The following is a 27,409-nucleotide window of genomic DNA, read 5'->3' as shown; positions in this document are numbered from 1 at the left end:
TGGAGAAATCCACAAACCTGTCGTTATGATCATTAAAACAAACCGACAAAACGGGTAATCCTCTAACTATAAATACTAAACCTAAATGTATGTTCGATTAATATTCTTGATATTACCGAGGCAACTCGGCGAAACGTTGCCAAAATAAATAAATATTTTACTAGAGAACAAGGAAGAATTCTTTTGGTCTATGAAAATAGTGTGGGAATTACCAGGTTAGGTTGGTAGCAGAAGTAGAATGAAACCTGAAGATTCGGGTCCATCGATGTTTTTAATAGACGCGCAGGTCATTGACGCAGGAGCACTATCTAGCAAACTCAAGACAGCAGCACTGTTTGTGGATTCGTTTTGCGACATGTTGCGATGAATGGGTTGTGATCGTTGCGAAATTTCCGGTTGCTGGTTCTGTTGGTTTCGCCTGGCTGTCTTGGAACGTCTCTTTTTATATGCTTGCGATATAATGCAAGGCAACGTATTTCGCTTGGGCATGCGTTGTGAAGGAGATTCACCGAAGTCCAATTACATGATTTCATGCATTTGATGGCTTCGGAATTGAACCTCCAGCGGTACCAACATATATACTCGGGGCGAAAATTTTTGTAGCAGCGCTATGTACCCGACCTGGACCGAGAACATTGAGATTTCCGTCTGGATGAATTCTCGAAGTGAATCTGCTTTTTAACTGCGCGTATCTCCGCTCGTAGCTCCGCGAGTCGGGCAAGGCATTGCAGGCATCGGAGGAATGGGAGGGTTTCTCGTCACCCATGTAAGTGCTCTCCATAAGCTGCCTTGTTTTCTTCTCCTCGATGGCACTCAACCGCTTTATTAATTTCTCGCGTATGCACGGATTCTGTAATTACGTCCCGGATGACATATCGCAGTGGCAGCACCGCTATGACTTGCAAATATTGCTGTTGTGGGTCTTTTATGTTCTACTTCACAAAACTTACGGTCGGAGTCAGACTCTTGTCTGCAAGATGCTTGCGTGTTCTTCGCATTCTTGTTGTCACTGGTTTTAGGTTTTCCTTGAACCCGACTATTTGCCTTTTTAAGGTTTTGTGTAAACACAAAACCTTATTAAAATCGGTTTACCGTCTGTCTGTCTGTCTGTCTGTCCGTCACACACATTTTTCTCGGAGACGGTTATAGCGATTGACACCAAATTTGGTAGAAAGCTGGGAACTGTGAACGCTCACATATACAGTGAGTTACATCCTTTTACGTTGAATTTAAGGGGGGGTCCCCATACATGCAAAAGGGGGGTGTAAATTTTTTTTTCATCAAATATAGTCATGTGGGGTATCAAATTAAAGGTCTCGATTAGTACTTTTCGAACCTGGTCTTAGTTTTGAAATTTCTTGGAAACGTGGGGAGTGCGGGGGGTTGAAAGTGATCATTTCTTTAAGGGGGCCATTCTCAAAAACTACCAAACCGAAAAATCTGAAAAAAATCAGGAGGCTGCCACTGTATGGTGCCTTGGCTCCGAAATACCTTTCATACCGATATCTGTTCAAATAAAGTTAATAACAGTATATTACTATAATTTTTTGTAATTGGCTGGAGACCCCCCTTGAATTCATCCTAGCGACACGAAATTCTGCAGTGATGTAGGCTATAATGTAGAGCATGCTCTACAACTAGTTTGATGGAAATCGCACTATTACTAACAAATTTATAATACGTTGAAGTTGTTGCTTCTTTGAAAATTGAAGACTAAGAATGTCAATATCACCCGAAAGTGGATACTCTCACATAATATATGGATATATTACGTGCTACGTACTAAGAAATACACAAAACCTTTCGTACCTGAAGCGTCCAGCTTCCGGTTTCCCGACTTGTTTAAATTCGGGGTCACCAGCCAAGTTAGGTTGGTAGTAGAAGTTGAATGAAAGCTCTAATGACAAGCAAGTGTCTGGAAGTAATTAGCATCGTCACAATAGTAACGTTCCACATTCTACCTCATAAGTAAATAAACATCGTGCCCTTTATGATTTGTTGGTAGCAATATGTGCGATGAAAGAACGTAGTTTTATGATTTCTGATTTTGAAACTATCCTAAACTGAGTCCCATTTCATAGTAATTGGTTCAGAAACACACAGAAAAACGATACGGAGTGGCTAGTGTAAGAGCTAGTGTTTCTTTGAATCAAAATATTAGAAGGGAATTTGTAGCAGAACTAGGTTCGGCCAATTTTTCAATCTTTTTTACATATATTCCTCGTTGACCAATATTTATAATGAATACTCAATAATAAACATTTTAAATTTCATTATAGGATGAACGTTTTCCGCCCTCCTTGCGGTTGATGTCACGATTGCAATGGCTAAAATTGGATCGTACATCTCTAAACGAAGTACCCGAAGAAATGGGGAACTTGCACAAACTCGAACACTTATCCATGAAACATAACGATCTGGAAAAATTGTTTGGCGAATTGACTGAATTAGCATGTTTGCGAAGCCTGAATTTGAGTTACAATCAAATCAAGAATTCTGGCATTCCACCAGAACTGTTTCGACTCGACGAACTCACTACTCTAGATCTGTCACACAATCGACTTAAAGAAGTGCCGGAAGGTTTAGAGCGAGCGAAAAACTTACTTGTCCTAAATCTAAGTCATAATCAAATCGAATCGATTCCTACGCAACTCTTCATCCACCTTACGGACTTACTGTTTTTAGATTTATCGCACAATAAGTTAGAGACTTTGCCCCCGCAAACTAGACGCCTGGCGAACCTACAAACGCTTATTTTAGCCGACAATCCATTGGAATTGTTTCAACTGAGGCAACTGCCGTCCTTGCAAAGTTTGGAAGTTTTAAATATGAGGAACACACAGCGAACATTACAGAACTTCCCGACCTCGTTAGACAGTCTATCGAACTTGGTAGAATTAGATCTGTCGCAAAATTCGCTGCCAAAAATCCCAGACTGTTTGTATAATATGCCAAACTTAAAGCGATTGAATTTAAGTGATAATGAAATAGTCGAGTTGTCCTCAGGAATAGAATTTTGGCAGAAAATGGAGATACTGAATCTATCGAGAAACAAACTTAAAAGTTTACCAGCATCGGTATGTAAGATGGCAAGTTTGAGGCGTTTGTACCTTAACGACAATGAGCTCGATTTTGATGGAATACCTTCGGGAATCGGAAAACTTTCCAGCTTAGAAGTGTTCTCAGCATCGAATAATCATCTTGAAATGATACCAGAAGGGCTTTGTCGCTGCGGAGCTTTGAAGAAGTTGAATCTAAGTTCAAATAAGTTGATAACTCTTCCGGAAGCCATACATTTTCTTTCGGACCTCGATCAATTGGATTTGCGTAACAATCCAGAGTTGGTGATGCCGCCGAAACCGAGTGAAGCACAAAAGGGCGCTGGTATTGAGTTCTATAACATTGACTTCTCTTTACAAACCCAATTACGATTGGCTGGAGCCAATATACCTCCTACGGTCCCTACCGCAAACACTAGCAAAGATCCCATTGCAAGAAAAATTCGTTTACGACGTGGTCCTCGAACGGAATCCGATCAAGATTCAGCTAAAATTTTAAAGGGCATGAAAGACATCGCGCAAGATAAGAGTGCGACGGATGCAAGAGATGAAAATGAAAACAAACCTGAAAGTTTGAAACCAAAACGTTGGGATGAGTCACTGGAGAAACCTCCTCTTGATTATTCGAAATTCTTTGAAAAAGACGATGGTCAGATCCCTGGGTTAACCATTTGGGAAATTGAAAACTTCCTTCCAAATAAAATCGATGAGGTAGCTCACGGAAAGTTTTACGAGGGCGACTGCTATATTATTTTGAAAACCAGCTTCGATGACTTGGGGCAATTAAGCTGGGAAATATATTTCTGGATTGGTAATCACGCAACATTAGACAAAAGAGCCTGTGCTGCTATTCATGCTGTGAACCTGCGTAATTACCTTGGAGCGCGATGTCGGACCATTCGTGAAGAACAGGCAGACGAGTCAGAAGAGTTTTTAGCTCTGTTTGATACAGAACTTACATACATTGAAGGTGGACGCACAGCAACTGGATTTTACACTATCGATGATATGGTCTACACCACCCGGTTGTATCGAGTACATGCAGCTGGATCGTCAATTCATATGGAGCCGGTCGCAAATGAATTCGCATCGTTGGATCCACGTTATGTTTTCGTTCTGGACATCGGTTTGAAAATATTCATCTGGGATGGAAGAAGCTCGAAAAATACGCTAAAATCAAAAGCAAGGTTGTTAGCTGAGAAGATCAATAAGAATGAACGAAAAAATAAGGCTGAGATATTCACTGAAATGCAAGGTAAAGTCCCGTTATTATATTTGAGATATACATAGTATAGCCATAAGTTCTGTCAGTCGATGCGTATAGCGAGAAATGTTAGGCCGTCGAAACTGGTAATACTGCGCACGGAGAGTACCTAACCATACCCCATTTCCATCAGACTTTCAGGTTCGGAAAGTCAGTAGCGCGTGAACGACAACACGATGAAGTTCTGTAACTACGAAAAAAAAAATCGCGATTATTGCGTTGCACCAATGTGGGAATACGCCGAAAAAGGTTCATAGTTTGTTAGAAAAGCTGCCGGTAAACGAACGATTCATTTTTAGGACATTAGCTCAATACCGCGAAACAGCTGATGTGGTTGACAGGTGGCGAAAGAGGCGCCCGCGCTTGGTACGTCGGCCGAACGTTGTGCATGTTGTTCGTGAGCGTGTTCGTCGCAATCCTCTCCGCAAGCAGAAATGGGCGTTTCAACTCGAAGTATGAGTCGTATTTAAAGACAAGATCTCGATCTCGGTGCGTTAGCCGTATGTTAACGTCAAAACTGAAGGAAATACGGCGAACTTGGTGTGCTGCTCTTCTGCAACGATTTCCCGGTAAAAAATATCGCAAAATTCTATTTTCTGATGAAAAGTTTTTACCATCGAGGAAAAATGGTCGAGTATATGCTCACATTTGTTATGAAGCCAAAGAAAATGCTCCGCGAGTCCAACGTCGTCACCATCCGAATTCTATTATGGTATAATGGGGCGTCTCATATCACGGAGTAACTGATATTCATTTTTGCGAAGCCGACGTCAAAACCAATGCGAGCGTGTACGAAAGTCCTGGGGGTTTAATGTGAGTACCTGCCGTGAAGGCTTAATCCCATGGTCCTCTTCGGATACGGATTGATTTTGGGACTACAATCAGAGCCCCGCCGTGCAAGCACAGCGGTCCTGGTTTATACTGAGTGCAGGCTCAGCATTCATACCAGTGGATGCGAGGCCTATCTAACACCTCTGCCGCAACTAAGGGGTACGGAACCTGAGTTGTACAGCGCAACTCCACGCTTGAGTTCCGAGGAGCTCTGCCCGCGATGTAGGCATAACCACAACCACCATGAAACTCCCACTAGGGGGCCAACCGCAAATAACTGGGCCGAGGGCACATCCTCCAGAATTTCTCCTGGAGCATATGCTCTCAGAGGGCCATCTCGGTTCCCATGATACCAGATAACCTCCGGTGAGGCTTCGTGGCAGAGCCACTTCAGATGAGTTCCTTGCAGACTCGGGTCTGATCGCCCTCCTCGAGTATGCGAGCGTGTACGAAAAGATGTTAGAGGATGTAGTCGAGCCATTGAGTGAATCTCTATTTGCTGGAAAGCCGTGGAGCTTCCACCAGGACCCGGGCCCCCGCTTACAAAACGAAAGATAATTCAGTAGTGGTTAGCGGCGCATGTTCCTGACTTCATAACCGCGGATGAATGGGCCTCATTCAGCCCAGATTTGAATCCTCCGGACTCCAGCCTTTGAGGTAAATTAGAGGAGACTGACGAATTTACCCCGATTTGGAGAGTTTGAAGGCCAGCTTCGTGCGTCCAGCTCGAGAAATGCCGCTTCATACCGTCCGTGAAGCGATCGATGCATGGCCTCACAGACTTCGGGCCTGTATACTTGCTAGTGACGACCATTTTGAATATTTTTTTTCGTTTGAAAGCTCTATGTTTCCCTTTTCTGATGGTGTATTTTTCGATTGATTTGGTTTATTACTTCGTGAGAAATACTGACAGACTTTATGGCTATAATATGTATAATTTATATTCCATCAATTTGAGGGTCGACTCGTATTTTGTATTTTTCGTTAAATTAAAAATTTCAATTTCAAAATTTTGCAGTTCTTCCTATTTTTGTTTTTCAGGTGAAGAAAGTAAGGAGTTTTGGGAGACATTGGGTGCTGATCCCGAAACAGCACCAAAACAAAAAATCCTTCAACATGTTGAGGAGAATTTCTGTCCAGTCGTACCACGATTATATCAAGTGCAATTAGGCATGGGTTACTTGGAGTTGCCCCAAGTTGAAATACCCGAACAAAAGCTTGTTCAGGCCCTGCTAAACAGCAAGAATGTTTACATCCTGGACTGCTTCACGGATTTGTTCGTTTGGTTTGGAAAGAAATCCACCCGGTTAGTGCGGGCCGCTGCTGTTAAGCTGTCTCGTGAATTATTCAATATGATCAAACGGCCCGAGTATTCCCTAGTGACGCGAGTCCAGGAGGGAACCGAATCACAAATCTTCAAGAGCAAATTCATCGGATGGGATGAAGTAATGGCGGTTGATTTCACTAGGACCGCAGCCTCGGTGAAAAAGACAGGGGCCGACTTGACAAAATGGGCTAAAGCGCAAGAAACTCGAGCCGATTTGGCAGCATTATTTATGCCGCGTCAACAACCTATGACTATTGCTGAGGCTGATCAATTGGAAGAGGAATGGAATTATGATCTGGAAGCAATGGAATCATTTGTGCTTGAGGGCAAGAAGTTTGTCAGGTTACCAGAGGATGAATTGGGTCATTTCTATTCTGGCGAGTGTTACGTTTTCCTTTGTCGTTATTGCATTCCATTTGACGATGAAGAAGAGGGTGCTGAGAATGCATCCCGTCCACCGCCAGAGGACGAGATTCAATGTGTTGTATATTTCTGGCAAGGACGCGATGCCGGGAATATGGGTTGGTTAACGTTTACGTTCACTTTACAAAAGAAATTCAAGGCAATGTTTGGCGAAGAGCTGGAAGTGGTTCGAATACATCAGCAACAGGAAAATCTGAAATTCATGGCGCACTTTAAACGTAAATTTATCATACGTAGTGGCAGGCGAAAGGAGAAGGCAAAGATGAGCGACGGAAAAGCTGCTGTTGAATTCTATCACCTTCGATCGAATGGTGGCGCTTTGTGTACACGAATAATTCAAATTAAACCGGATGCGGTGGCACTGAATTCAGCTTTTTGGTATGTTTTTCACACTAGTTCCACTTTTGTTACAAAAGAGGTGATAATCGAATTTGAACACGTTTTGCAGTTATATACTGTTCGTTCCATTTGAGTCGGAAGATAATGCGGACTCTGGAATTGTTTACGTTTGGATTGGATCCAAGGCGATACCAGAAGAGGCAAAATTAATTCAAGAAATAGCCGAGGAGATGTTTAATAATCCCTGGGTTAGTCTTCAGGTAAGTTCGACGAAATTCTCTAATATTTTTAAATTTAATGCTTCATTGAGAGGTATTCAACTATAATTTTATAATTAATGGTTTGATCTACGCCCCTGAGCTATCGTTGGTTTGAAATGGGTAGGTATAAACGAGGAGAGCACAACTAGCGCTTTGGTGCGTTTTGATACCACAACACAAAGGGATAGAATCCAGTGTGTTTTAATTCTCAAATCCGTCCCGTGAAGATCACAAGAGCTATCAATGTCGCTACCCTGCCGTTGGAAATCTCCTTAACGTCATCAAAGAATACCTTACCTAGTGTGATTGCCTGCCTTTAGCCTGAGCTGAGTAAACGCAGAGAAAATGAATGAGATCAACTTCGGCAGGGCATATTAGAAGGTATACCAAAGCTGATGGCGTGGTTCGCCGTTAACCAGTACCCCTCACAGACGGCCAAAGTTTGCTCGTGCCTGGCTTATAAGCTCCCGTGTTCAAGTTTTGTTGAAAGATGACCAATTTTTCCGATTAAGTTACTTTTTTTTATCATCTGGAATCAGCAACAAGTCATGTGACGTAGAGTGGGCCGATTGGTTGCATTACCAAAAGCCTGGTTAGTTCGTTGGTTCGCCTATTTCTCTATAGTGCGGGGTCGGGGAACACAGAAATGCGAAATTGAGCGAATCAGCTTGAGTTTTTAACACAGTTCGCTCTTGCATTGACTCGAAGAACGTTATCATGGATACGGCCACAAACATACTTGGCCCCAGCCGCAAAAGTAGTCGGAACGGCTGGTTTGACGATGAATGTAAGCTAACAACGGAACGGAAGAATGCCGCATACCGAGTAATGTTGCATTCTCAAAGAACGAGGGCACGCGCAGAGACTTATCACGAACTCCGTCGAGCGGAGAAGCGACTTCACAGACGGGAAAAGGAAGCCTGGGAGAACCAAAAAGTCTGTGAACTAGAAAAGTACAGGGAGCAACCGCACCAGGCGCGCAAGTTTTACCAACAAGTCAGCAGGATGAAGCCTTATACACCTCGATGCTCATCCTGCCGAGACAAAGAGGGAAATCTGATTTCCGACAGAATGGGCATATTGGAGCGATGGGTTGAGTACTTTGATGAGCTACTGAACAACCAGAACATCGGCGAGTTGGAGGTCCCGCCAACTGAAGACGACGGACAAATACTGCCACCATCAAGTTTAGGAGAAACAGTCCGTGCAATTCATCGGCTAAAAAATCATAAGTCGTCAGGAGCCGATGGAATTACAGCCGAATTGGTTAAATATGGAGGCGACCAGTTACACCAAGTGGTTCATCAACTTGTGCTCAAGGTATGGGACAGCGAATCAATGCCTGACGATTGGCAACGAGGCATTATCTGTCTCATACATAAAAAGGGAGATATCACACAGTGCAGCAATTATAGAGGTATCACGTTGCTGAGTACCATCTGTAAGATATTCTCCACTATCTTGCTAGGCCGGATAGCCCCATACGCCCAGAACATCATTGGCCCATACCAAAGAGGCTTCACTCCAGGCAAATCAGCAACAGATCAGATTTTCTCTCTGCGGCAAGTGATGGAAAAACTGTTGGAATATGGACAACAGTTACACCATTTGTTCATCGACTTTGAAGCCGCCTATGATAGCATAGCCAGGGTAAAACTGTACACGGCCATGGGAGAATTCGGTATCCCGACGAAATTAATAGGACTGACTAGGCTGACCCTGACCAATGTGCGAGGCCAGATAAAAGCAGCAGGATCACTCTCAAGACCATTCGACATCAACAACGGTCTACGACAAGGGGATGCGCTATCATGCGCCCTCTTTAACCTGGCCCTCGAGAAAGTGATCCGTGATGCCGAGGTAAATGCAAGAGGTACGATCCTCTTCAAGTCCACCCAACTACTGGCCTATGCTGACGATATCGACATCATGGGAAGAACCACCCGAGATGTACAAACTGCCTTCATCCAGATCGAGCAGGCGGCGCGAGATCTTGGGCTGCACATCAATGAAGGCAAGACAAAATATATGGTGGCAACGTCAGCACCGAAGACGAATCAACCAACAACATCAAACCGCACTGGTCAAACACGAACAAGAATAAGGATAGGAGAATACAACTTTGAGACCGTTGACAATTTCTCCTATCTAGGGTCGAAAATCACAACCGATAACAACTACGATGATGAAATCCGCGCACGGTTGTTGTCAGCCAACAGAGCCTATTTCAGCTTACAAAGACTGTTCCGCTCGAAACGTCTCACCATAGGGTCCAAGCTCTTACTGTACAAGACCATAATCTTGCCAGTCCTCATATATTCCTCGGAAACTTAGGTTCTTAGCAAGAAAAATTGCGAACTCTTGGCCGCGTTCGAGAGAATAATCCTCCGAAGAATTTTTGGCCCCCTACATGAGGATGGACGATTCCGTAGCCTACACAATGACGAAATCTATGAGCGATACCATGACCGTCCGGTTGTGGATAAAATCCGGTTCAATAGGTTACGGTGGGCGGTTCACTTAATCCGTATGGATGAGGATGATCCCACCCGGAAAGTCTATAAAGGCAATATCTATGGTAGAAAAAGAAGACGAGGCAGACCCTGCCTAAGATGGAGCGATGGCGTGGGTCAGGACGCCAGACAGCTTTTAGGGATATCGAATTGGTGGACCTCGGCGCAAAACCGGGATGTCTGGAGTTCCTTATTAAGGCAGGCCTAGACCGGATACCGGTTGTTGTGCCGTTGATGATGATGATGATGATTGACTCGTCAGCTTGGAAGATATTTCTGCCGACTATATCGCCTTAATGGCGGTTTGATCGTCAGTTGGCTATTTTTCGCTTAATTGAAAGACAATTAAGGATGGGACTAACTACGGCTACGTACATCCATAGGATCATTTTTGGACGGAACCGAATTTTTTCACGAAAATATTTTTGGAAGCGTAGAAACCTACCTGTGTTAGCTTTTCAATTGGCAGTTCTCTAATTTAGTTGATGTGAACGTTCACATAAGATGCTTTTCATTGGAAAAAAGTAACAGTGTTTTTGTGTTCAGCCGCGTGAGGTGAAATTCAGGTAACTTTGGCTTCGTGGAAAACTGCATCAAATTAGTTATGGAGATGAGATGTCATTCTACCGCTTTCAGTCAGATATTTTCCAAAAACCCTTCTAAATCTCACTGGCATTGATGATAAATACCAATAACACCACGAGATGGAGCTTCACCGGATGTTATACGCTTCAGAGTCGTGGTAAAGTGTTCCTCCCACCTCTTCAGGTGGATTGACGTTTACATCTGGCAAGCTCGGTAGAGTAGAGCAAGAGAGATAGGAGCGCTCCCCAAGTAGGAGGGTAAGTGTCAGTGACCGCTCCGAGGAATCCCATTAGCGCTGTGGTGCGCAGTTTTGATGCCGCACATTCCAAAGACCATGATTGCTGTGCTAAAAGCGAGGGGAACAGAGTCCAGCCGGCCCGTAGCATTCAACCACTAAGGAAGTATTTGGGGGTTTCTTCCCCTTCTCCGCAGCTTCGGCAATGCGAATTTTAGAGTATGCTGATTTTGCTGACATGGTCCTCTATAGGCCAATGTCCCGTGCCGACCGTAGTAATCTTGTAACATTTGCACCAAAAGCTGTTGTGATCGGGTTTTGTTATAGGCAGCCCAAATGCTCCTTGACTTGTTGTAGGTGTTGAACCTTCGTCATCTGAAGTCAACGGCTGCTAAGTGGTGCGAACAGATTCCGCTCCTGACAGTCGCCAGCGGGTCACAGAGTGTGTGTCCGAGAGATTGCCAAGAGCAGAGCAGAGTCAGTGCAATCCGCTTATTCCATTTTAACGTAAGTTTCTATGACCGAGAACACAAAAGGGGCGTCTTTGTGCATGCTGGCCGGACTGTTGAGCGCAGCCCTGCATTTCCCCAACAGCTTGGAGGATGTCACCACTGAGTACAAAGCCTTAATGACCACTTAGTTGTCGGCCAGATAGGCTATGTTACGTTTGGGGCTGGGATCATGCCTACGGCCATCAGCAGGGTTCCAGTATCGCCACTAAAAAATACACTGGCGAATGCTAGAATTCGGCTACGCAATGTGCACCCGAAAAAACCCCCACATCGACTTTACGGGCCAGCTCAGATCCGTTGTGCCCTGAATGGAAAGCTCACAGCAAAATTCCTCATGAAGCTCGGCTAGCGTGTGGTGTAGTCCATTGAGTATGCCCAGAGTTTCCGAAGTACTTCGTCTAGGATGTTACTATTGTGGTCGTAGGATTTCGCTGACCAACATCCGAGTTCACTGATAGCACTGCCTGCTACAGCGCATTTTATGTGGAAGTCCAGGAGGAGGAAGTGCAAGAATACATTTAGGGCATCAGATAGGCAGGACCACACGCGGTTCTTTGCCGTACGTTAGAATGGACGAACCACGGCTGTGCACATCCAGCGAACCACCCTCGGCTAAAGATCCCATTTCCTTACAAAGGGCCCCTTGCAAATCTAGAAGGCTACAGCTGCTTTTAACCCTCAATGTTATGTTCACTTTCTGGTTCAATTTAGTATACAGGATCATAACCTATCTTATTAGAAAAAGAACCACCCTTTGTTGTTAGAGAGAAACGTCCCTGACACCAATATCACTAAGTCCTCGGCATTCGTCATTATCTTCATCCCGCTCCTGCCCGATATGCGTAGAATTCAAATCAAGCGGCTACTTTCCAGATTAAACTGGATTATCCTGGTGTTTGACATAGATGCTATCAATTGTGTAAAATACCCCTGTAATCCGATCCTGATAGAGCTTCACTGATGGCTTTCAAAAGATTCCCCAATTTTCCGGCCAGCAACCAGGCCCCTCATCACATATACCTTTTGCAAGTCTTAATTCTCCTCTGAATTAGTAATCACGAATTAAGCTCCTTTTTTCTTCTTTTTTTCTCAATACTAACAGAGATGCAGGCGTACTATCGTTGTTAAATGCTCCTTCTATATCTAGAAAGCCTGTTAGGGTTCACTGCTTCTAGTATAGCGATCGTTCCACCGAGCTAGTTGCCTCATGAAGAACGGTTTCTGTGCCTTTGAGTTTGGTATCCTTTCCATGATTGTCCTTAAGTGCATGTCCAGAACGTGCTCTAGGGTCTTCAACACGAAAAAGGTGAGGTTGATTCGCGGATGCATGGTCGCGCCTACCGACTTTTGCTATGAAAACATCACTTTGTAGGTATTCACTCTAACTCGGAATTAATAAAAATTCCGACACCCCAACTGGCAGGCCACATATTAATGAAAGGCAACTTTAGCGTTTTTGCTGCTAAATGTCCACATGGCAGACGTGACCAAATTGATATCGAAAATAAAGAGAGATTCTGATTTAATTTTAGTGGTCAACATCACAATCAAACACACGGAACGTGATCCCGCCAGTGAGGTTACTGGGCGAACTTGACTCTCCGCAGACACTTTTTTTGGAGTGTCCCCCGGTTTGGCGAAGATTTCCAGCCTCGAGAAGGAGACCCATATGGGCCCGCCCCGAAGGTCGAGCTTGAAGGGATGCTCCCGTCGCTCCAGGACTCCAAAGAGGCCCTCATACGGTGGGTGCTGGTCCTGTGACGTTTGAAACCCAGGAGCTTGCCTAAATCCAAGAAATGAGTAAACTCATACTGCATCTCCTGGGCCGTGATGATCACGGCTGGTACACCAAAGCGCGGGATCCATTCTCGACATAGGGCCTCGGCAGGTGAATGTGCCGTAATGTCAATCAGAGATATTTCTTCAGACCGCCGCGCAGAGTAAGTAGGAGCTTGAGCCGAAGATAGAAAACTGTTTGAACTTGTGTTTGGAATTTGTCCTCAGACTCTGCGTCGTTTTCCTGCTCCTTGGCGATTGCCGTTTAATTGACCGCGGCTGGGACCCTGTCTCAGTACCCACAGTATAACCCTTTGTTTTCTACTTCTCTAGCATGTTTAGCATTATGGCACCCGGTCACATGCAGAGAAGCTGTTTATAGCTCAGCTAATTTTATCCTGGGTAATTACCGATTTGATAATCTCACACCACTGGAGTTGCTTGGAAAGCAAGACCTAGATTCACTCTGCTCCTCACTAGCGGGGAAGTTCGTATGGACTAGCAGCTCCAGGGTCCCACCAGGAGATTCCATCCAGTATTCTTCCGACCTTTTAATTTAGGATGGGGTCCGGAATCTTACTGAGTCTCGCAAACTCGTTGATGCGTTTAATATTCTAACAATAGTCTAATCGCTTTTTGGCATGGCCGACTTTTACCTCTTCAGACAGTCCCTGTATGGCTGCCAATGCTTCTCTGGTCCTGAGGTTGAACGGATCTTCATTCCACCACGGTGGCAATGTGTTCTTGCTGTATTTTGCAGGGCACAACACTTTGAATTTGGAATTCCTTTTCCAGAGTCCCGACCATTAACTCCAGTTTGTCTGTCGTAGTCTGTAGTCCGGATAGCTGAGTGGTTAGAGCGCAAGGCTGTCGTACGGAAAGTCGCGGTTCAAATCTCACTGGTGGCAGTGGGATTTGTATCGTGATTTGACGTCGGATACCAGTCGACTCAGCTGTGAATGAGTACCTGAGTCAAATCAGGGTAATAATCTCGGGCGAGCGTAATGCTGACCACATTGCCTCCTAGTGTACCCTTACGGTCTTGAATGAAGTGCTCTAACACACTTCAAGGCCCTGATCCAACATGGATTGTTGTGCCAACGATTATTATTATTGTCTGTCATGCTAATGTTGCCACTTAGGGTGTCGAAGGATTTTTCTTGATAGCTTGATCAAACTCAAGGGTCTTTGAAAGGGGTGCAGACTTCTACAGCGAGATTTTGAATGAAAAGTATCCAACTGTAATCTGAGAAGGATCTCTGGTTACGGCCCAGGGAATGCAGTTTGAGTTTACTCATTTCTTGAATTTAGGCAAGCTCCTGGGTTTCAAATCGACTATATGAGGACCTCTTTGGGGTCCTGGAGCGACGGGAGCATTCCTTCAAGCTCGACGTTCGGGACAGGCCCATATGGGTCTCCTTGTCGAGGCCGGAGATCTTCGCCGAACCGGGTGGGGTGAGTCAATGCAAGAGCGAACTGTGTTAAAGAGTCGAGTTGATTCGCTCAAAGTCGCATTTCTCTGTTCCCCGAACCTGCACTACAGAGGAAATTGGGTGAACCAACAAACTGACCTGGCTTTTGGTAATGCAACCAATCTGTGCAGTCTACGCCACATGACTTGTTGCTGATTCCAAATGATAAGAAAAAGTAACTTAATAGAAAAAATTGGCCATCTTTCAACAAAACTTGAACACGGGAGCTTATAAGCCAGGCACGAGCAGACTTTGGTCAGACATTTTCCAGTTCTCAACTCTGAGAGTCCCATTGTCGGTTAGTAGGGTGATATTAAGGACCCCCTGGCAAACGTTACAGTTCTCCTAGCTAGGGAGACGGAAATGGATTCTAAGCTACCCCAAAGCGTATGCCTTTCATTGATGTGCAGTCAATCAAGAGATTGGCCTTCTTTGCTGCGGTGATGGAGCAGATCGGTCGTGCGCCATATATATACTTTCTTTAACCACGATTTGCTCACTGGAACTCAGCTTCAGACGGAGACAAACGTACAGGTTTTTCTGGCGACGATACATGCCCTAGGTCTGCCTTGATCAATGTCTCCTCTGTTGTGGAATAAATTGTCATATTTGCTGTAGATCCAGTTGATAGTTCGGCCTCCTTCGATCCATAGCTTCTATATAAATACGAAGTCGATGTCTTCCTCTCGAAAGATGGCGGCGTCGATTGGTTCCTGGTCGTCGTCCAGTTTTGGGGAGGGCTATCTAGAGTCCCACCATCTTATATCGCTTAATCTTAGAATGTCCAACCTGTAACGCGAAAGTTTTCGTTTAAGTTGAAGCAAATGGGCATTCTGGGAAGCCTCGATACTGCCGTCGAGGATTGTCCCCGCACCCCATAATCCAATCATAAACTGTCGATGATAGCAAAAGCTCGTACCTGAAAGATGAGTCTGGTTCTGAGCATGGTGGGCAATTCCGAAGCATAAGGAAATTCGAAAAATGCAGATTGTTATCCCATAGATTTCTATCGACTTAGTCGCCATTTATGGCAAGCAGAGCACAATTTGAGTGAATTCTAAACTTCCACTTCACAGAAGAATCAGCGAGGTATCAACTTCCCCGCTTAATAGTAAATCCTATCAAACTGAATGAATTTGACCCCCATCTACTCCCCAAGAGGCCCCGGCGACTCTTCTCTCCTCTCCATTCAATAGGCTTGGGACTCATTTTACATGTATGGAAACCCTCTCAGACAATAGTATATGGCCATTCACCACATGCGTGAGGGATGACACTGCCAACACCCTCACCAAAGTTCGACCAACTGGCGTAGCCGTTTCCGAATAAAGTGGATGTCTACATATTTCCACTAACATCTTTACAATATAAAGGAACATTGAAGGTCCTTTGATTTGAAGGATTATTATCTCCCCATAAAAACCGATAGGCAATTTCAAATTTTCAGAAGGATCTTTCTTTTTCCTGATTTCAGATTTTAAATGAGGGCGAAGAACCAGAAAACTTCTTCTGGGTTGCATTGGGAGGTCGAAAACCGTACGATAAGGACGCCGAGTTTATGAACTACACGCGATTGTTCAGATGTTCCAATGAGAAAGGTTATTTCACTGTTGCTGAGAAATGCACGGACTTTTGCCAAGACGATTTAGCCGATGATGATATTATGATCTTAGACAACGGAGAGCAAGTTTTCCTGTGGCTAGGATCAAAATGTAGCGAAGTTGAAATAAAATTGGCTTATAAATCAGCACAAGTAAATGAAAAGTCTAGTTTTTGAGCATTTTCAGAAACTCTGTTAATTTCTTTTTGTTCTTTTTAGGTATACATTCAACACATGAAAATTAAACAACCGGAAAGGCCTCGAAAGCTTTTCCTAACACTTAAAAATAAGGAGTCGCGACGATTTACAAAGTGTTTCCATGGCTGGAGTGCTCATAAACGTCCACCAGAATAAATAACATATTATAAGCGGGAAATCTTTTATGTTTTACATTTTTTAAAGATTCTCCCAGCACGTATTATATTTGCAAAATATTTATATTTATCATTTTTATATTCTTAATAAAACATAATTTACATCTTTACCGTGTGTTTCACTACTACTTTGAATACTGTACATGCATCATTTGTACAAATACCTTACTAATTACTTTACACTTTCTGAGTTCTACAGTGAAAGTGAATGTCATTTATATTATTCTCCGTCAACTGACGACAGCCGCGAATATCAATCAAGTGTAAACGTTTTAATTTCATTGCAATCAGTTCAACGGTAAGATCGTTTATATTACAACAGTTGGACAAATACAAATTCTCGATTGACGGACAATTTTCCAATAGCGCTTGGATACCGCTGAACGATATTTGCTGACAATTAGACAGGGAAAGTGAGGATAACTCCCGAAATGCCAATCCATATTTCAATGAAATATCCGTGATCTTGGTGCATCCGCCCAAATTCAATGATCGTAGTCCTTTCAATCGTAATAGGGAATAGCCTGAATTTTGTGTTATGGTCAAATTTGCATTTTCTATTGTTGCTAACAGTGCACGCTTACGATTCGCATCAGCTATGATTTCTTCTTCGGCTCTGCTACGGAGGCTGATTTTCATCCCATTTGTAGTTTGACTAGGATTCACGTAGACATTTGAAACAGGAACGTCTGGTTTTGATGTTGAGCATTGAATGCCAGTTATCCCGGTGTCGGTAATCTGAAAAAAAGAAGAAGATGAAGCAACGCTTCGAGGCATCCTTAGCTGGATTCTAGCCTTTAACACTATCAATGGGTTCTAGACCTGAAAAAAATACCTCGGGGCAAGCTATCGACAAATATTTGGCTAATCTTAGGTAAGTTCCAATTTTATAATCTACTCAGTTTTCCAATGTGTTCTGTTTTCGAACATACAAAACTTACAGGTGATCCGTACGATGAAAACGGTGGCTTCAAGACTATCATTATCACGGCAGTATAATCCCAAATATTTATTTGACCAGGTTAAGGGAAAGTCGCATCGCGTCCTTAAAGAACTATTGACCATGACTACCATGTTAAAAAAAAAAAACTGATAAATTGCTACTAGTCGTGCCGCTCTTAGCCATTCACATTATCAGAGATTTTCCCCGTCACAGCTTGACCTCAATGAGAGCAATGAGTCCTTATAGAAAAATGTTCAGTGTTACAGTGAATCCTGGGGAAAATGGGAATGCCACAGGAATCTATGTACAGAGTGCGGTAGCATAATTTCCTTTTTTAAAATGGGCGCCACTCAGTTAGTTGATGTCATAGCGGAGCGCTAGTGGTCTCGTTCAAGAGGGGATACTGTAAAGTTTTGTCCCGACAGGGTTCAGTCGCCATCATGCGTTGGAATAGTGAGGAGCGTGCCTTTGCCGTTGAGGTTTACTTTTCAAGCGGATGTTCGGTTATTGCAACACAGCGTGCATTTTGGAAACGCTTTAATTTAGCCCCGTTGGCTCCCGTCCCAGACCGCAAATCAATTGTTACATGGGTCACTACATTCAGAAAAACTGCCAGTGCGACAAAAGGAAGAACTGGAGTCCCTCGGCCCGTTAGATCACCTGAGAACATTGAAGCAGTGAGAGCGTCAATGTTGCGATCGCCACGGCGTTCTGTGCGCAAACACGCATCTGCCCTTGGACTATCCGATCGTTCTGTGAGAAGAATTCTTCGTGATGGTCCTCATTTTCATTCCTATAAGATGGCGATAGTGCAGGAACTTTCAGAACGTGACTTCAATTCTCGGATGAACACGTGTGAGCTTCTTCTTGATGTCGTTCCCGAGGGTGCTATTGTTTTTTTAGCGATGAAGCCCATTTTCATTCGTGTGGGTCGGTTAACAAACAAAACATGCGCTACTGGGCTGACACCAACCCTCGAGAATTGCATCAAAAGCCTTTGCATTCAACCAAAGTCACAGTGTGGTGTGCAATTTCCTCAGCTGGAATTATTGGTCCCTGGTTTTTTGAGGAAAATGAGGTTACAGTGACAGTGAATTCGGACCGGTATGTAAACATGCTACAGAATTTTTTTTTCCCACGGCTAGAAAATTTGGATTTGGGAAACACTTGGTTCCAACAAGACGGTGCAACAGCACACACTTCAAGAGCATCGATGGCTGTTTTGAGAGAACACTTTCCAGAGCGCCTTATCTCAATTAGGGGCGATTTGGAATGGCCGGCACGCTCTCCCGATCTGTCCCCTTGTGATTTTTTTCTATGGGGTTTTTTGAAATCCCGTGTTTATATGAACCGTCCAAGAAGCCTACAAGATTTGAAGACCAACATCCAAGAAGAAATTGTCAACATAACACCTGCTATGCTAACAAGAGTCATGACAAACGCCAGAAATCGGTTTACGCAATGTATGGAGAATGGGGGACGTCACCTAACAGATTTGATCTTCAAAACAATGTAAATAAAAACTTTAGACATGTACCTACATTATAAAAAATAAATAAATATTTTCCGATGCATGCAATAGTTTTTATTGAGTTTTGAAAAACGGAAATTATGCTGCCGCACCCTGTATAAGAATCCCGAAGAGGAGGTACGAAAGGTGGATATTTTATAAGTCTTGGGTACTGTCCCCAGGAGAATAAAAGGAGGACATTTCTTCAGTAAGATATCATCAATTGAAATTGATGTTTGTAAAACGACACTAAATCTCTTGAATGTATCAAAATGAAATTTATGGACAACAATGTAATGACTGATTGGATTTAACGTGGTCAAAAGATCAACCTGAACGAACGATCCGATCAAGAGGGGAAAGCTATCCCAAAAGCCTAAAAATTCTGTGAAATTGACCGTGAATGTTCAATTATTTTCTTCGACGAACCCGAACCAGTTCCGGCTATTCTTTGTGCTCATGAGCATAGGTCGTTCGTAACGACGAAGCCGATGAGACGAAGCAACCTGCATGAATCCTTTTCTATACCAGATCTGCCTTTGACTCGAAACCCCCACTTGCAGGATCCAGCAAACCCTTGAAAATCACTCACGATTGCAGCAATAAAATCCGTCGTCGGACGTAATTGCAAGACAAAGATGGTACGCACTCAAGCAAAAATCTCTTTATCCGCTCGTCACCGTTCCAAAAGGAGGAAATGATGTGGATGCCGAGAACCCACGGACACAACAAAAGCAATAATGAACACCTGAATCCAGATGAGTTGAAATTCAAAGAATGCAATGGCTAAGCTATAGCAACGGTCAGATCTCTCATACCGGGGGTCAACAAGAACGGTGGAAAAATGAATTTTTTAGGGAGGAAAAGAAGCAGCGGATCAGTGCAACAATTTCCTTAGAAGTGAAAGGAGAGATTCGAACACTGACCGATAGAAAGCCACAAGTGAACAATGATGAAACGGTTGCGAATAATAATAATAATCGTTGGCGCAACAATCCATATTGGATCAGGACCTTGAAGTGTGTTAGAGCACTTCATTCAAGACCGTAACGGTACACTACAGAACACTGTAGGAGGCAATGTGGTCAGCATTGCGCTCGCCCGAGATTATTACCCTGATTTAACTCAGGTACTCATTCACAGCTGAGTCGACTGGCATCCGACGTCAAGTCACGATACAAATCCCACTGCCACCAGCGAGATTTGAACCGCGGCCTTCCGTATGATAACCCAGTGCAGCTATCCGGACACCGGTCGGAAATAAATAGATTGAATAGATTTAGCTGGCCACTGTCACAACTGTAATGGCAAATTGTATGTTCACGATGATCAAACGACCATCCTGAGGAGCTGATGTCGACCAAAAGGAGAGAGCTACTCCCAAAACCTAACAAGATGACGAAATTAATCGTGAAATTTTGTCCGTTAAAAAATGACCACTTTCGACCCCCCGTACTCCCCACCTTTCCATCAAATGTCAAAACTAAGACCGGCTTCGGAAAATACTAACCGAGACCTCCCATTTAATACCCCACATGACCATATTTTATGAAAAAAATGTACACCTCCCCTTAAATTCGACGTAATAGTATGTTACTCACTGTATGCGTGATCGTTCACAGTTCCCATCTTTCCACCATGCTTGGTGTCAATCACTGCAACACTCTCCGAGAAAAATGCGTGTGACGGGCAGAGAGACAGACAGTGAACCGATTTTAATAAGGTTTTGCTTTACACAAAACCTTAAAGAGGAAAATGAAAATCATAAACGACCGATATTGAATTTTGAAAGTTTCCGGAGACGGCTCTTGAAAGAAACGTGGTTTCAAATTGTTATATGGTGTAACGAGGCTTGTAGACTATTACTCTGGAAAAGTAATTGATTTGCGTGTAAAAAGCAGTTACTGCCAAGCGTGTACGTCTTGGAAAAAAAGGCACCTTCCCAAGAATATGATGAATGGCTTGAAAATCAGACAGAAGAGTGCATGAGAAATCACGAGGATTCTGCAGGCAAGATGGAAGTTACTTCAATCATTGAAATGTTCTCAGCCTCTGAAGAGAAGTTCGGTGTGAAATATGGCAATTTCATCGGAGACGGTGATTCAAAAACTTTTGAGGCCATATTAGATATTGACCCATATGACGAAGAATTTCGAGTTGTAAAAAGTGAGTGCATTAGCCACGTGGCAAGGAGGATGGGTACTCGGCTTCGAAATGCCAAAAACCAACATAAACTTGATGGCACGGGTAAATTAACGGATGCGTTAAATTATCTACATATTTCGCACTAGCAATCAGAACCAATATTATTAGTGTAGAAGAAATGGAAAAAGAAATCTTGGCCACTTACTACCATCGGTATTGAACCGACGAAAATCCGCGGCATGAATATTGCCTTACTGGAGCCGACAGCTGGTGTATTTGGAAAAAAGCCGAAGTTGTAAGAGCCAATAAAGAGCTACTGCAGCACCCTCCACAACAGCACACCAACATCGAAAAGTGCTTTCCTAACATTTAAGAAGATTTGAGGAAAAGTGATTTGTTGGAAACGTGTTTGGGTGGTCACACGCAAAATGCAAACGAGAGCTCCAACTCAATCATTTGGCGTCTTGCTCCGAAGCACCTGTATTCCGGCCTTAAAATAGTTGAGATAGCAGCCGTTTTGGCTGCTGGAATGATCAACGAAGGCTTTTCATCTAACTTAAGAGTTATGAATGATTTGCAGTTCTAAATTGGGTCAACATGTAAAAACTACGCTGAAAAAAGAGACCAGGAGCGAAAGCAGCGGCAGAAGAAGGGCAGCCTTCCTGCAACTAAAGAGGCTCGAATTGCTAGGAAAAAATCCTTAATGACTGAAAATGAGTTCTATGAGGCACAGGGCTGTTATATGGACCTGGTATAGCTGATTAATCTGTCAGTAATTTGAATCATTTGTTTCCATGTGTCAAAACTTTAAACGTGTTTATCTCAAAACAACATTTTCGAAATCGGTGTACAGGATACCGCGAAAACTTTTCAAACAATCCACTTAAAACTGCCATTGGCTTCTATATGACATTAATTGTTTTTTGATAAATTCAAAAAACAATTTTTAATTAACAAACAATCATGCAGATTTAACGTAAAATAGTTTTTTTTAAATTGCACGCACGTTACATTTTTAAAATTTTCGCCAATGTCAAATAGAAACTATATGTGCCTAAAATAAAATGCCATGGTTTACTTTTTCCAGATCAAAGGTTACGAAGCGAGAGAGTGTACACCGATTTAAAACTGCTGCCGCAACAATGTGCCATAGCTCCGCCATTTTGTGTTCATTCATATTACAAAAAATGTTTTTTCACAATATACATAGTATAGCCAGTCCTGTCAGTCAAACAAATCTGTATTTCTCACGAAATAACAAACCAAACCAATCGAAAAGTACACCATTAGAAAAGGGAAACATAGAGCTTCCAAAGGAAAAAAAATATTCAAAATGGTCGCCGCTGGCAGCTATACAGGCCCGAAGTCTGTCAGGCCATGTATCGATCGCTTCACGCACGGTATGAAGTGGCATTTCTCGATCTGCACGCACGATTCCGGTCTTCAAATTCTCCAAATCGTTGTAAATTCGATCACAGGCAGCCTCCTCTAACTTAGCGCAAAGACTGCAGTCCAGAAGATCCAAATCAGGGCTGCCTGAGGACCATTCATTCGCAGTTATGAAGTCAGGAGCATACGCTGCTAACCATTGCTAACCATTGGCTTTGTGACCGGGGGCCGAGTCCTGCTGGAAGCCAGGTACTGAGCTAATGTCTTAAAAGCGAATCGTTCGTTTAATGCTAACTTTTTCAACAAACTATGAATCTTTTTCGGCATATTACCACATAGTTGCAACACAATAGTCGCGATTCTTTTTCACGCGCTACTGACCTTCGGAACCTGAAAATCTGACGGAAGTGGCGTAAGGTTAGGTACTCTCCGTCCGCAGTGTTCCCAGTTTCGGCTGCCTAACATTTCTGGCTATACGCATGGACTGACAGAACTTATGGCTACACTATGTATTATCTTCAAATTTGTATAGTTTCATAAGTGTGCAATATTAATTTCCTATTGAAAAAAATTCTCAAAAATAAGCTTTTTTTTCATCTAATTGTATATCTCCCCTTAATAAAGGCATTCTTATTCAAATTAGTTTGTTTTTTTACGTTGACCAAATATTGAGTGGAAAACCCGTACAACTCCAAGTAGTTTCTTCGGCTGTACAGCTTCTCAGGAAACACTTAATGAAACTTGCTTGGCAAGTTCTGGTAAAGGCAATCATTCCATTTGATTTCTTTGAACATTTGATTGTTGTAAAATGCACACTTTTGTGTTTTTCTTAAAACAATGATATTGGAGTTATACGGTTTTTCCACTCATCGATTTAATTGTAGGACCGACAATGGCCAACGATGGCAGCATCATTGCAATAACAGTAGTTAGGACACCTGATAACAGATGACTCGAATTTAGTAGCAGGTAGTTTTCCGAATAGCTCAGTGGTTAGAGCAGTGGGTTGTCATACGGAAGGCCACGGTTCAAATCTCACTGGTGGCAGTGGGATTTGTATCGTGACTTGACGTCGGAACCAGTCGACTCAGCTGTGAATGATACCTGAGTCAAATCAGGGTAATAATCTCGGGCGAACGCAATGCTGACCACATTGCCTCCTACAGTCTACTGTAGTGTACCGTTACGGTCTTGAATGAAGTGCTCTAACACACTTCAAGGCCCTAATTCAATATAGATTGTTGCGCCAACGTTAGAATCAATATTATTAGTGTAGAAGAAATGGAAAAAGAAATCTTGGCCACTTACTACCATCGGTATTGAACCGACGAAAATCCGCGGCATGAATATTGCCCTACTGGAGTCGACAGCTGGTGTATTTGGAAAAAAACCGAAGTTGTAGGAGCCAATAAAGAGCTACTGCAGCACCCTCCACCTCTAACATCGAAAGGTGCTTTCCTCCCCGATTTGTTGGAAACGTGTTTGGGTGGCCACACGCAAAATGCAAACGAGAGCCCTGACTCAATCATTTGGCGTCCTGCTCCGAAGCACCTGTATTATTATTATTATTATTATAGTTTTTCAGCAACATATTCACGCAGGTGCTCAGAGGTGGCGGTGAGGAAGACAGGGTGGCAACCCTGTCGGCTGAACCAAAACCTGGTTGCCGAGGAGAACCTCCACGTGGTGGCACCGGGAAACGCTGTATCGCATTGGCTTGCCGGCCATGGTGCAATAGGCGAATGCTCCAAGGCCTAATTAGGGCGATCAGACCCGACTCTGCACGGGGACTCATCTGAAGTGGCTTCGGTCACGAAACCTTACCAGGGGTATACTGGTACCATGGGAACCGGTATAGCCCCTGGACTCATATACTTCGGGAGAATCCCTGTTGTATGTGAGGACAGCTCGGTTATTTGCGGTAGGCCCCCTAGTGGGAGTTTCATGGGGGTTGTGGTTATGCTCAAGCGAGAAGAGACCTTCGGGCCTCGGCGTGGTGTTGCGTTTCAACACGGGTGCCGTACTCCATAGTTCGGTAGATATTTAGGTAGGTCTTGCATCCACCAGTATGAGTGCTAAGCCATGTACTTGGTATAGACTGGTACCGTTGTTGCTTGTCACAGCGGGGCTCTGATTGTGGTCGCAAAATCAATCCGTGTCTTAAGAAGACCGTAGGATTAAGTCTCACGACAGGTATCTACGTTAAAACCCCAAGGACTTAACATATTCACGCACTTTTCTGGAAATTCAGCAAGGTATAAAACGGCCAATTAAGTGCGAATGAAACTTCTAGAACAAGTTTTTCTTGAAAGCTAAGCAATCTAATAATATGGATCCAAAAATATAATGTGTACAATTAATACAAGCGTTCCGATTATGGAAGTCTCAGAATTGCGCGTAAAGGAGACTTTGGATGTTCCAGGTTGTTACAAAACCATAATCAATTCGAATACAGAAGTCACTGCTGTGGACCTTCCAACCAGGGCAAAGTGGAAGACCGGCGACGTGTTGCTATGACTATGACACGGTATTTTTTACGGACTTATCAAAGATGGCCTATGGAGTCGGCGCGGGCGTTTTCTGGAATACACACGGTGTATCCAAGTCGTATGGTCTCCCAGGTTTCGCCAGTGTATTCCAGGCGGAAGTACTGACGATATTGGAAGTCTGTCGATGGCTGGAGCGTGATTCGAGCCCCAAGCGTAACATAGCCATTCTGACCGACAGCCAAGCGGCCATCAAGGCCTTGTACTCAACGACGACATCTTCCCGGCTGGTGGAGCAGTGCAGAGACGCGCTCAACCATCTGGGCGGCATGCTCAAGGTCACTCTCCTCTGGGTTCCCGGACATAGGAACATAGAGGGGAATGAGCGGGCTGACGGATTGGCCAGGCAAGGCTCTGCTCTTGGCAGCGCTAATTGGGCTCCTCGGAGCGGTCACTGATACCTACCTACCTACCTACCTACAGAAGTCACAGCATCCACATCAACATACAAGTAACGGTATTTATTTTAAAAACGAAAAATAGGACTCACCAAGCTGCAATTTTCCAAATTCAACTCACGCAGCCAAATCAAATTTCTCGTAATACTTTGCACCACAGCGTCCGTGACAACAGTCACACAGTTCGAAATATCCAGCAGACTCAGATTCGGAAAGTTCTCAATACACTGCATTATACACGACTCACTAATGTTCAATCCGCTTAAATTCAACTCTTTTAGGACCTCGTTGCGCTCCTTGGCTATTCCTTCCTTTATGCCAGCACTCGTCAAACTACTACAGTACGAAATATCCAAATGACGGAGTTTCAAGTTCTTCATTTTCTCCACATCAGAATCAGTTAAAGTTTTGCAATTGCTCAGCTTCAGAACTTGCAAATGTGGCAGCTGATCTACTATCCTAGATGCCCAGTTTTCCGCTACAAAATTAACAGACGAACAATCCAAAAACTCAATTTCCGGTTGTGTTGATAGAAAGACAATTAGGCTGCTCATGGTTAGCTGCAAGCATGATCTCAGCTCTAATTTTCTCAGTCGCCATGTCGGACCAATTTTCGCCAAAGCCTCCAGTGCCTCAGAACCTATTAATGTTTGACTCAGGTCCAGTTCAGTTAATGTTTCGTGATATTTTTCAATGACTTGCCGCACAATTCGGAAGGTCAGAATTGACTCACTCGGTTGTATGTCATCGCGGGGATAGAAACGATGGCAAACTGCCTTGTGAAATGCAATCGGAGATGCAGACAAATCTAATCGTCGCAGGAAAGTGATGAGCCCAACTATGCGAGATAATATGGCATCGGTGAGATAGCGATTATCTACAATTGCTAGCGAATGTACATTTTCGAAAGTGTAAGATAACAATTTCTTGTCACTGTCTGGCTTCAGAAATTGTCCGCTCATAAAGATCTCAGGTGATTGCTTGATGGCCAGACATTTCAATCTGCGCATCGCTTTCAGAATTGCTGTCGCTTGGTGTTCGCTAATGTCCATTGTGTCTATAGTCAACTCCTCGACGTTTTGCCCGATATGTTCGAAAAATGCACTAGTCGTTCCCAGTTCTACTTTCTTTAAGACGATATTGATGAAGGGACGACGATCCGAACAATTTAAGAATGTGGAGAGAGGTTGCGAATTATCCGTCAGATAAACATTGGAGAGCGTCAGGACGGATTCGGCTTGGAACTTTGGATCGATAAATGCTTCGTACCATCGACGACATGTAGTTGATGCAGCTTTCCTATCGGATGGGTTCAAATAATCGAAGATTTGCAATATTATCTGGAATATTTGCAAACGCAAAACAATAATAAGCAATATTTTCTGAATCACTGAATACTGATAACGTAGCGATATTTCAAACATTCCTTATCTATTGGTATAGCTGAAGTATTTGAGTTATCTTTTAATTGAGTTTGCATGACACCGCCGGACTACTGCAAGCGGATAGTCTTTGATCAAATTTCCCTAGAATAGCGATATTGTCTCTAATTTTAGCTCTCCCTCTCAAATACTTTCACTAAATTGATAATTTATTCTGTGTCAATGCGTGAATACCATAAATTCCTAATTTGCAAAATTAATTGAAGCAAATCTCGACTGTTTGTGTCCACTACGTTCACTCTTGTAATAATCGAACTTATCTTCACTTACCTCCATTGGCAGATCTCCGTAGCTCGGCTCGATAAAAGAGTCCAATTCTTCCTCCTCTTCCATTGTCTCGGCACAGCCAGCAGCTCTTCAGTCCGCCAATAACAACCTGATAACCGACTCTAAAACTCCGATAAGTCACAGATATCTCATCTTCAATCAACCTGTAGTTATCTTATGTTTTGACAGTAGCGTATCA

General features: G+C 43.4%; 2 protein-coding genes across 3 annotated transcripts in view; one reads left to right on the top strand and one right to left on the bottom strand.

Moving 5' to 3' along the window:
- The window catches only part of LOC119655464 (protein flightless-1), a 22,093-nt gene extending 5,413 nt beyond the window's left edge, over positions 1-16,680 (top strand). The window contains exons 2-6 of the mRNA XM_038061364.1: positions 2,280-4,314; positions 6,196-7,282; positions 7,353-7,503; positions 16,071-16,349; positions 16,416-16,680. Coding sequence (XP_037917292.1) covers positions 2,280-4,314; positions 6,196-7,282; positions 7,353-7,503; positions 16,071-16,349; positions 16,416-16,550 — 3,687 coding nt within the window. The 3' untranslated portion in view covers positions 16,551-16,680. The remainder of the gene's footprint in view (positions 1-2,279; positions 4,315-6,195; positions 7,283-7,352; positions 7,504-16,070; positions 16,350-16,415) is intronic.
- On the bottom strand, positions 16,633-27,409 carry LOC119655465 (dynein regulatory complex subunit 6-like). 2 transcript variants are annotated; one of them, XM_038061366.1, is made up of 4 exons: positions 27,214-27,409; positions 25,594-26,841; positions 17,155-17,308; positions 16,633-17,094 (listed from the first exon to the last, which is right to left on the bottom strand). In XM_038061366.1, exons 1-4 carry the CDS (start codon positions 27,274-27,276, stop codon positions 16,748-16,750), a joined length of 1,812 nt encoding a protein of 603 aa, XP_037917294.1. In that variant the 5' UTR covers positions 27,277-27,409; the 3' UTR covers positions 16,633-16,747. The 2 variants fall into 2 exon arrangements, with proteins under 2 accessions (XP_037917294.1, XP_037917293.1); XM_038061365.1 differs by having other exon boundaries at positions 16,633-17,308.

This window comes from Hermetia illucens, chromosome 4, assembly GCF_905115235.1.
Source record: "Hermetia illucens chromosome 4, iHerIll2.2.curated.20191125, whole genome shotgun sequence".
Lineage (NCBI taxonomy): Eukaryota > Metazoa > Arthropoda > Insecta > Diptera > Stratiomyidae > Hermetia > Hermetia illucens.
This window is presented reverse-complemented; position numbering and strand designations above follow the sequence as displayed.